The 12,024-nt window shown below is 36.4% G+C and overlaps 1 protein-coding gene across 1 annotated transcript in view; it reads left to right on the forward strand.

Moving 5' to 3' along the window:
* The window catches only part of TTC27 (tetratricopeptide repeat domain 27), a 112,501-nt gene extending 101,654 nt beyond the window's left edge, over positions 1-10,847 (forward strand). Inside the window, exons 17-20 of the mRNA XM_054280067.1 lie at positions 3,281-3,478; positions 6,824-6,935; positions 7,520-7,620; positions 10,635-10,847. Of these exons, the coding sequence (XP_054136042.1) occupies positions 3,281-3,478; positions 6,824-6,935; positions 7,520-7,620; positions 10,635-10,757 (534 nt within the window). The 3' untranslated portion in view covers positions 10,758-10,847. The remainder of the gene's footprint in view (positions 1-3,280; positions 3,479-6,823; positions 6,936-7,519; positions 7,621-10,634) is intronic.
* The last annotated feature ends 1,177 nt before the right edge of the window (positions 10,848-12,024 follow it).

Here is a 12,024-nt window from a genome sequence, read left to right on the forward strand (position 1 = left end):
AAGGAAGAGGTAAAGGGCTCTTTATAAATGAGCAACAATGCAGTAAGATTACAGCAAATGACAGTTTCAAAAGTCTCAGTTTGCTAGCATTGTGTATAAATGTTAAAAGCACACTTTCTTACCTTCCCTCCTTACCGGTTCTTAAAATTCTTCACATTTCCATGTATCTTTTCATGTTCACAAAGCTGAGAAATATACCTGGAAAACCTTCAATATATGTGTTATGTAATAAAATAGAAAGGCTAACTGAATTATCTGTAGTTTCCACTAGTAAATCAGTCATTAAAAAGTACCCAAGGAGAAAGCCTTACCTATTATAATCATCAGTTTGGTCTCTGAATTATTGATATGAGCTAAATGTATCTGGAAGGTTTCTGCAATTCCTGATTATACTAATTTCCATCACATGTGTGCTTATGGAGGCAATCAACCTTTTTTACTTGGAATGTTGCAGTTTTGTGAATCACAAAGTTATTTTGTGGTTGGAAAAACTGTTTCAATACAGTGTTTCAGAAACCATATCTTCATTACATGCTGTCAAAGATTATGAATAGAGAAGTATGGAAAAAGGATTCCACTTTGCTATTCTGTACTATTGAGATTCTAGCAAAGTTTTTCTGGTACCCTTTCCATCAAGTACCATCCTCATTTCAGCAGTTCATGTTGCCAAACCATTTCTGGCTAAAGGCCACAAGAGCATGTTCCAAGGGGATCTTGAAAAGCGAGGGTAGGAATTAATAATTTCTGGAGCTCTACTTCATTTAAGTAGCTCACTAATGACAATTGTCTTTATTATAAAATCCTTTGTTTGGAAGGGAAATAGGGAGAGCTCCAGACTGCAAATTTGTCATTTTGGATCTATTATCTGAGGGTTCTCATCTTTCTTGTGCACTGTCAAGTTTGATTAGTATTAGTGAAGCATCTGAAAATGGTTTGACCAAGAGAATTTTTATATGAAAGGAGTTGTTTGGAGAACAATTGTGAAATTAGAGTAACTGATGAAAATCACTGCATTTGTAAATGACTTGGTTTATTTCTAAGGTTTTGTCTCACAGTATCTTTTGTTCAGTTTGTAGTAAACACATTATTCACAAAAGCAAAGGAGAAGGAGGCATGCAGGTGGTGTGATGTCATACTAAACATGAACTCTGGTCATATGGAGCGCAGTTCATTAAAAGAGGCATGAAGGAAATCAGCCAACCAAAAAAATCCTCTACTGCTTGTTTGGGATCTTGGGCCAACAGAGAGCATTGCTGTATAGTTTAGTGTGTATGGCAGTTTAAAATCTCTCAATGATATAAATTTTAACTTTTTTGGCAACCTAAATTGCAAAACTCTGCTACACTGCTAATACTTCTGGATGATTAGTACAATTCACTTGCAGTTTGAAATAACTTTATTTAACAAGTGTGGACAACCAAGCATTAATGATTCATTACTGTTTAATGGACCCTTTAATCTGGGTCTTGACACTAGTTTCTTTTTAACTGCTGTAGTGCCAAAGCTTACATGATGGATTACAAAAAAAGGAAATGGATTATTGTGATAGAAGTGTAAGTAAAATCAAGACTCTATGGGAATAGGGCTAATTTTACAGTTGCTACATCCTACTGATTAAGGAAACTCTTTTTTAATGTATAAACAAAATAAAACTTTTTTTAAAAAAGCTTTAAAACGTTTGATTATTATATGTGATATTCAAATGAACTAACATTTGGACTTTGATTAACAGTTTTGTTAAACTGAGAAATTGATTGAGAAGTCATATATCTGTGTGTGAATCCTCAGGACCAGTTCTGGTTCCTTGTCTAAAGAGAACATAGTTTAGTGTTTTCTTGCGCCTATGTTTTTTTGTTACAGTGCTTTAGTAATGGAAATATCAGCACTTGCTGGTGCTTTTCTAGCAACTCATTATAGAAGACCTGGTTAATGGTGGGATTTGGTGCCCTATATTCCAAATTATGAATATAAATTGGACTATTAATAGTTGATCATATTTTCTGTTATCTTAAGTGAATTTTAAGAGATCTTGAAGAAACTGCTAGTTTGTCATATCATTTTATAAGGAATATGAGTGACTGCTGTGGTTTTGGGGGGACAGGAGGGGAGCTGTTTAACTCATGTTCAGTCGTTACTGTGAGGCCATTAGTTCTGAAAAGATACCAGGTAGATGTTTATTAATGTAATTATCAGCCATTTTGATTGATTTGGGTTGTTCTGCCAAGAATTTTCTGTATCTGATAAAACTCATTATTTTTTGGGATGCATTGTAATTGAGTCATTCTACAGAAGAAAAGTTGTTTTAGGAAAATGACATATCACAAGTGCTAAACTGGATGTGGTTTTATTCTGAGTGTCATATATACCAGCATGAAGGTGTTTGTGCAGCTCTTACTTGCCTATCTTGAATGCAAGCCTGATGAAACTTCCATTTTGTTTTCATCCTTATTTCTTCCCCAGTCCCTGTGTCTCCTGCACTGCACAGGACAGGTATTACTCACTTGATAATCCACAGCTTTTCTGGGGTTTATTTTCTTCTAATTCATCATAGGATCTACTGCCTTAATTTACATTTGCTGTTTCCTATTTTGCTGAGGAGAAACTAAAGCAAAGTGACTCTATTTTCTAGTTTTTTGTGTCCAGTTTGGGACAAAAAGACTGGTATGATGTTGCATTTTTTACATGCAAAACCATTCTCCCACCAGCAGCTGCATGTTCTCAGCATTTCTGATCAGGTCAGATCCCACATTCTCAAGCCAGTGATTCAAAAAGTATGGCCACTAATGAGTATTTGTGGAAGAGTTTGATGGAACTGATTTGTCTAGTAAATCACCAGGAGTGCATTAACAACAGATTCCCAAGGTGGTATTCCATTGCCTTCCAGTTTCCATCTTATCCACTGTACATCTTTCACTTTCTGTAGGTTGTTAAATAGAGGTCCTGTAAAAAAGTGTCTTCCATTACCTGAATTAATTTGGCTCAGCCTATGTACTGATCTTTTTATAACTGTATTAGAAGGTGAAAATACCTATAAGATATTTTCTGCCTCAGTTTCCTTTACCGAAATTTCTGTGTTGTGTTTTTGACCTCTTCACCTGCACCAACGTAGAATCTTACAGATGAGGTTTAAATCAGTTGAATTAGTCCATGTATTTCTTAGTAAATTCTGTACTTGCCATATGGCACAATCATTAATAGAGACCAAACATTACAGATAACAGTATATATACTGATGTTGATTTGAGTTGAAATAACAACTCTCTCCTGCTGCTTTTTTAAGGTGCTGGCTATTCTGGTCAGAGCAGTGGTGAATGGTCTGGCAGATCGTGCTGGAGAGGTATCAAGTGGACTGAAGGGGAAACTGCAAGAGCTCTTCGGCAGAGTCACTTCACGAGTGACAAATGATGGGGAAATCTGGAGACTTTATGCCCAACTTTATGGAAATGGAGAGAATGACAGTAGTGAAGATATTGAAAAGGTAAGAACTATAGTGCTATAGTAGAACATGCTCTTGTTCCAGACCTGTTTTGCTTTAGTGTTTTATAGGCTAATTGTCTTTTCTTTGTGTTCCTACAGCACACATTTTTGTTACAACAGAAGCAAGATGTTTTACATCCGTTTTCTTGGACTTGAAAAAAAAAATCTATTTTTTACCAGTGTTTCATTTCAAAACATCCTATCACATCCTACACAGCGTATGTGTATGGTCCTGAATTTGTATTCTGAAACTTTTCTTGGCAACACTCTAACATCTATAATCAAGTAGTGGTGTGAGCTTTTGCTTTTTTAAAATTGAAATATTTGATTCAGAAGATAGAATATTACAGCTTCTGAAAAAAAAGGATCTTAAAGGCATGATCCAGTACTAGCATAAGCCATCTGTGCTCTTTGTAATCACTAAGGGAAAATGCACGTAAAATAATTTACACCACAGTTAGAGTACCCAGAGTAGAAATTTTTTGTCCTTATTTAGCTTAAAATGGAATTAAATAATAATATTTAATCCTTAGTCTGTTGAACCATTGATTTCCCTTTACCCATCACTGATTTTGCTATGTTAACTTCCATTTCTTGTCCTTATCACTTCCCAAGGAATTAAGTTGATAGCATTTCCAGAATAACCACTCTGCACTGCTAGAAGTGTTTACTTTGTTGTATACTGGAGTGTGCTTTGCATTTGATATTAAATTTCAAAAAGTTCAAATAGCCTTGCACAGTTCAAAAATAATTAAGGGTCATCAGATCTTCACTGAAGTTGAAAATACACAAGGTCAGCATTCAGTGTATGTTCACCAATGGGGATGTGCCTTTGGCCTGGGCAAAAAATGCCTCTCTGGAGGATTGCTTAATATCAAGCAGGAAAGATGGTTAGGCCTATGAATTGTATTCCTGTGGGCTTAAATTTATAATCATTTGTGCCTTGCTCATTGTCTCTCTGTGCTCTGCCCTGTGAAGAGCCTTGTTTAGTCATTGTTGGTGCCTGTTATACCTCCGATTCCTCCCTTTGTCTTCTCTATTTTTCTTTACAGCCGAAGAGTAAAAGGGATTTGGCCTATTTAGAATGCAGAAATACAGACACTGCAATATCCTGTAATATATCCTCAAATTCTTACTCAGACATGCAAAGCAGCAGAGGCCCTGTCTATACTATGAATGTAATCATTTCAGAATCTGGTTACATCATGGTATTTTTAACTAACCCAGTTGAAAACGTGGTTTCAATTTGTAGAGTATAGACAGTGCTTTAACTGTGTTTCCTAATCAGGCTGGTTGTGGAACACACAGTCTGTCTTGCCTGCGAGATGGAATGACGTTTATAAAATACTTAAGGTATGCTTACATACGTATCCAAATATCCTGGTATGACAGTACCACAGATCCAGATCACAAAAGAACAAAACTGCCTAAAGCCACAGCATATGTTCATTTACATGTAAAAATTAATTTGCAATGCACCAAATAATCACTGATCTCTGATATCATGTAATGAAGTAAAAATTATAAAACCCGTATTTATTGGCTTCACAAGCACCATCACGGGTCAGTCAGATATTCAGTGAATATAACCATATTTGTGGAAAAATTCTAGATATATAGTCAGTTTGCCACCCACATTTATTAGGCAAAAGGTCAATGAATTCTAAAAGGGCATTATTTACTATACTGTGGCATCAAAGGACAAAGAGATGGGAACAAACCTTTAAATGTGTCGTGCACATCCTTACAAATGTAGAGTTTGACCTTTACTCTATACCTTCCCATTCTGCACCTTATCTAGTGCAGGTTTGATTATATTTAACCAATTTTGTTCCTAACATTGAATTTGAAAGAGCAGTCTTGTATGTGTGGCTATTTTAAAAGAGTGTCTTGGTTGCTGGGGGTTTTTACTTTTCTGTTCTGCTAATACATCTGATGCCACATTAGTCACTGGGGTCTACAGTCAAAATTCACAGCAGTGCTTTGTAAATTGAATCAAAATTGGTCAAGGTTTGCAAGTTAGGTTTGTGGTTCTGTTTTGGATTTTTTTTCTTTAGCTTAGCATATATTTACTCTCACACTTCAGTGTATCTGAACTGCCACCTCATTCAGTACTTCTTTCTTCCCTACACTGGGATGCAGTCCAGTCCACACCTTTCCCACTGAGGAATCTTTCCAGCCTTCAAGTTTCCTGCTGATCCATCCCAGGCTATGAATCCCTTCTGTTCCTTGAACTTTCCCCAGCTCATAACTGTTTCCTTTCAGGATAAATCCAGGTTCCAGAAGTGCAAATAAACAGTCCACAAGACTTTGAATTCTTTCCCCTCCTTGACATCTGTCAGCAACCCCCCCCTAATTTGCTGCTCTGGCTCAGACACATGTAGACTGAAATAAGACTGCTGTAAAAACTGTTGTTCCTTCTCTTGGAAATTCTTGCCTCTGCTTGCCAGAACTACTACCAGTTATAACCTAGGTTATTATGAAAAAAAAAAAGTAATTCACTCTGATTTGATTTACTATCCCTTTATTGCCATTTACAGCAGCATGAGCAGTTCAGTCACCTGTGCCATTGTGAGAGAAGGTGGAAGCTTGTGGAGTGACAACCCTCACAATCAGAAGTCTTTACTGTGCTCACGTATATGTCCCACACTGAAACTTTTTTATTCTTTTATATTAAATTCTTTAAAAAGGTAACTGGAGAGTTGTCACTGGACTAAGCCATGTAACTTCTGGCATGTATTTGTTCCATTTTTTTGATGCTGTAGAAAGAAAACAATTCAAAAGCAAAAATCAATTTCTTCAGCTAAAATTATTTTATTCACCTTAATGGGATGCTCCTTCCATATTGTTTACATTTTTTGTCCTGTTCACACTGAGAACCAGAGCAGTATGGCAACTAACAGCTACATCTATAAAATGCATATTTCCCAAGATTACATATACAGGAAGAAAGCTTTGATGTATTCACTTAAAATTTTTTAGATATGATTTTGCTGTTTGAAGTGTGAATGCAAGTATTTTTCTGTTTTTCATGTGCATTTAATTATGATGACTTGGCAAACATGGGTCACATCCATCAGTCTAGACAGATTTTTAAAAGATAAAAATTAGACAGATGTTACTTTATATGCTTCTCATACTTGAGCTGCAGTAGTGGTGAAGCACATCTGTGTTACAGCTGGCGCTTACTGCTGCAGAGGAGGACACTACTACAACTCACAGAAAATCAAGTATAGTAAAGATAGATTAATTTTCAGCATTCACCACTAATTTTGTAGAAACTTAAAACTAATTTAGTTTCCTAGTTAATTTTCTGACATACTAATAATTTTTTTCCTCCTCGCAGTCACTGCAGTATCTCAGTAAGGCACATAAATGTGAAATTCAATCAGGTGATTGGGAGAAAGATGTTTCTTCTTTTAAGGAAGTGGTGAAAGGAGCCATTGAGATTGCACATGGTATGTTCTCCCTTTTATTTTTCATGAAGAGTGTAACAAATATTTAGTAAGCTTAGTAGCAAAATAATACTCTACCTATTGTATTTATTCCTATTACTAGGAGTCCTGTAGCAGAGAGTATCATCCTGATACTGCATACAAAATATACTTGGAATGAGGCAGAAATTGTGTAGGGTGAGTCAGTAAACATGAGACTGGTAAATATGGACTTAATTAATTTCATGATCTAGCAACTTCATAAAGCAAGTGAAAATGCATCTGCAGTTCATCTCAGTCCTCAGGTCATCACATAAATTGTTTAATTGAGTATGCTAGTCAGGAAATGAATGAAACTTACTAAGATTATTCCCTGTTCTGTGGTACTTAGGTTTAAGAAGGATACAGATACCTGTTGTGTTTAGAGTTATCTTCTCAAAATTACTTGGCTTTTTTTTTTTTACTTTTTTTTGGGAGGGGGGGAATATGACATTTAAAATTATCTGTGGAGGGCATCAAGATCTTTAATTAAATGTTTTTGTTTAAAGATTATTGCTAGAGTGGTAATGCTTTTTTTGTTTTGGGGTCTTTCTGTGTTTGGATTCTAGTGGCTATAAAATGCAGCAAGAACAAATCTAATAATCAGGAAGCTTTGCAGATACTTTCTTCAGCTCGACTCAACTTACGTGGCTTGTCATCCAAGGCAAAGGTAGGAATGTTTGAAAGGTAGGAATTTTGTTTGAAAGCTAGAAGTCTTTGTTCTGTTGCCAGAATTTCTCAGTTTTGAATCAATTATAGATCAAATAATACCTGCCTGTTGCAGTGCATCATCAGGTGATGTTCATCTCCATGCTGTTGAGGATTCCAGTTTTAAGTAAACCTTTATTTCCCTTCTTCCTGCTAGGCTTCGACTGCAATACTAGTCTAAGAGACAGCACTGACATTTTAGAGTAAGGTAGAACTTGACTTAAAATGTTGGGCAAATAGATTTGAATGTTTGAAAGTAATCAGTCATTTCAAAGGCCTGTTTTTAATGTAAGTAGTCATGGGATCAACTGGGCAGTCTCAGAAAAAATGGATCTAAACCTGCAGAAAGGACCCAGATGTATCATGATTCCTTTGCATCACTTGGGGTGTTTTAAAAAGAGTTATTTATTAAAAGACACAACTGATTTTAATCTGGTTTTTGTGGATACCCTACCAATTCAGATGTCAATTACTTGAAAAAGTCATCATATTTGAATCATACATTTTCTGTTAAAATACACATCTTGTCCTAAAGAGGAAATCCTCCTGCTTGTGATGTTAGCAACTGTGAATCACAGAGTGGAAGTTTTATAATCTGTGCTTGTGCTACAAAGTGTTGATTTGTCATCAGCATGCTAAACTTGGCTTATTTTCTCTTAAGTTCTTTAATTTTAAGGATAAAAGCCTAGGAAAGTTGCATAAGCGAACACAAGCTGGATCTGTAACTCAGCTTTTAGATACAGGTATAGGTAAGACTTTCAAACGTGTTGAAAAAAGAGACAATATATTTTTGCTCTTACTCACAAAATATGATTGTGTTTTCTTTAAAAAAGGTGCATAGACTGAATATTACTGTAGAGAAAGCACTAAATGACATGCATTATATGAATGCAAGTCCAGGTGGTTTATATTATGAAAGATCATGTATTATCTGAAAGATTAATTATATGAGGCTAGTAAACTCTATTTCAAGTTCCAAAGGCACTAATTAAATGAACCTCTCTATTATTGGCAGCTAATGATTTTCTGTTACTTCTGAAAAAACTGTCATATTAGAAATGAAGCATTTTATGTGAACTCACTGGTTTTGCATCCCATCCAAGATGCCATCCGACTTTGAATTTGAAGTAATATTGAATTATTGAGTTCAAAGTATGTTGTAATTTTAAAACTCAGTCATTTTCTGTCAGATCCTATGCACAAACAGTTTAGCACTGTTTGTCTGTCCAAGCTTGACTGCATCTCATTTTACTGCCCTGGGAGTCAATATTAGTGTGAGGATTTTTCTTTAATTTTTAAATTCAGCTGAATAAAGCACTTTAAAAATGGGCTAAGAACATACTCACTAGTTAATATTTCAGGAGGAATAAAAGAACAGTGAAAATAACTGATAAAAGATAAAATTCCAAAATTTTGTAGTCAGGACATGCAATTGGAACAAATAAATAGAACGGGTGAAACAATGTCACTGCTTCCAGGATCTCCATCTCTTGATGTTTGAGCTCCTGTGTGTGTCGGACTCATGAAGCACCCACAATCTGTCAAAGGCTGCAGATGTGCTGTTTCTGGGCTCTTTTCTGCACAGGGCCTGCTAGACAGTCACATGCTGTGGCAAATAGCACAGTGGGCACTCTTCTGGTCCTTGTCCCAATGCACCCTTTGGATCTGACATCATTTGTAAATGCATGAAAGGTGGGCACTGTTTTGGGGAGACATGGGGCACAAAGCCCAAAGAATGATGGTGGTTGAAATGTCCCCCAGGCTGTCTCTAGCTGAATAAATTTCTCTAACTGTGTAGAAAAAAAATTTAAAAAGAGAAAATAATTATATCATTCTGATTTATTTACCTGTCTTACCAGAAATAGCCACATTTTTCTTTTCTTTCACTCCCAGCGTGAAGTTTTTTGGGCTGAAAATCAAAGTTTCTGTACTTGTAGCATGAATATGTTCCTGTTGTTGTGTAAGACAATTATTTCAGTGACAACATTATTTTGAGCCACAGTGAATACCTTAGTTCAAGCCTTTTATGTACAGTTTTGTTTATATACATATCTGTATTATCCCATTATGTTTTGATGATATACTGATGTACAGATGTACTCCAGAGCAACTTTTGTTTTCTTGGTTTGTTTTTGTCTCTAAATGTAGGCTTTGTGATTGTGTCAAATGAAGTGTGAATCACTCTCCCTTTACATAATGAAGGGAAGAAATATGTTTGGGTGTCTCCCTTCCCCATATTTCTGTGTAGCACTACCTCACATAGCCTCAGTATTAAATATATGAAGATTATGATTGCTCATGAGTTAGCTGCTTTTTTTTTGTTGTTGTTGTTGTTGTTTCTATTAATGTCTTAAGGTATTTAAGAACAATTTTTATTACTCTGTAGTGTTTTGTTTTCTCTGGTATAACTAGTTACACACAGGTGAATGCCTCCACCCATGCATGTCTTGACATCAAATGTGAAAAAATATTTATTTGAAGTTTTGCAGAAAATGAAGCAACAGAATATGAAACTGGGGAAAATGGTCATTAAAATTCACAACCAATTTGTCAATAGGTGGGGTTATAAACTGCAGTGACAAAATATGAGATGCTCTTCGAATTTGAGTTTCATGAAAAAGTCCTTTACTTTCAATGGAATCAGGAGTCAGCGTAGGCAGTCAGGTCAGAGCAGAAACCCCACGTCCACAGGAGGATTTGACCCTTTTGGCACAATATCAGGTGTGTGGCACAGATTTCAGGTCTATATGCAAGGTGTGTGTCAATATGTGTGTGTGTGTGTAACTTCTGTTTATTAGGCACAAAATGGCCTTTTATTTGAGTGAGATACCATCATAGTTTCCAAAATTATGAAAAGCAGTATAGAGATTATGAGTTTCCTGTATTTTGTCTCTCCCCTGAAGGAGACAAACTGTATCTATCTTTTAAAGGTATTTCTTTGTAAAGTACTTACAAGTATTTCTTTTTGTTGTGCAGCAACTTTTCATAGATGTAACAAGTAATGAAGTTCACAGTGAGATAGCTGATGAGGTGACAGCTATGGACAACATGATTGCTGAACTTCAGGAGCTGAGCAACCAGCTGAGAGACCAGTGCTGACATATGGACCAAATTCTGGGACAGGATAATTATAATGACGTGTTTCTTTTGCCACTACTTTTGCTGATGAAATGGCAACAACACTTTCAATAAATACATTTCTGTATGGTGCTGTTCTTGTGGTCAGCTTTTTTCAAAGTTCCTGCTGCCTTTTAAGATTCTTTCTTACCTGGTCCCACTGTCTTACAGAGTTGCATATTTTGGTTCTTCAGTGCCAGATTTCCTGGAAGAGAGCTGCTGATCTTTGTAAGGTGATTATGGAGGATTAGTTCTGCCTGCTTCATCCACCTTGGTGCTGAGATGCTGGAGGATGCCCCACCCAAGAGAGGGGAGCAGGGGAGGTGCTGGTCTGGAGGAGATGAAGAAGAAAGCAGCTGAGGTGGGAGCTGAGCCCAGCTGATTTCCCATTTTAATTCAGTGTTAATTGCCTACAGGGCAGGAGTGGGGTACTGAGAGCAAGAATTTAGTCTTTTTTTGTTCTTCAGGTAATACAGTTAAAGTAGAAGGCTGTTTGTTGCATTAGGATTTGCAAACAGTTATTACTTACAGCAGTATTGGTTTGTTCAATATACATATCCTGTATCCTGTGGGCAATAAGCTGGTACTTCATTTGGGCATTTTATAGGCAGGGGGATTTCCCCCACTGAGGCAGCAATAAAACTGCAGTCTAATCTAAAATACTTCCATCTGACTAGACCCAAGTGTCTTATTTTCATCTGGACTATTTTGCATGGTTTCATTTTTCAGCATCTTTGCTACTGCTCTTCTTAAAATAAGATTTTTTTCAGGGTTTTCTAGAAGCCTGTGTGAAATAATTCCCTCACATATATGGTTTTGGCTTGCTCCTCCATATCAGAATGGTGTCGTTATATATCTTCTGGCTTTGTGGAGTCTGTGGTAAGAATTTTCTCCCTGAAGAGAGAGCCAGAAGGTACAAGTAAACCAAATAATTATTTTGATTTGAAGCAGCAGTACATGCATGTTCTTTTGGTGCATGAAGGGGTAAACCATCTTGACACAATTGTGAAACTGCACATCTTAGTAAGGCTCTTAGAATGGAGAATAATTTATTTTTTGGGAGTGTTTAAACATGAGGTTCCCACATCTTAGTAATAGGCTTACCTGCTAGTGAAGGACAGCTGCCTCCAAAACACCTCTTCGTTGAAATTGCCCAGAAGGAGAGGAGATATTACAAGTTTTTACAGAGGGAATTTGCCTTAGCTGCTTCTATTTTGCTCATACATATAATGAGAAGTCCACCTGACTC

The sequence above is a fragment of the Melozone crissalis genome, unplaced genomic scaffold (assembly GCF_028551555.1).
Source record: "Melozone crissalis strain CALT ecotype California unplaced genomic scaffold, PUWL_Pcris_2 ptg000027l_1, whole genome shotgun sequence".
Lineage (NCBI taxonomy): Eukaryota > Metazoa > Chordata > Aves > Passeriformes > Passerellidae > Melozone > Melozone crissalis.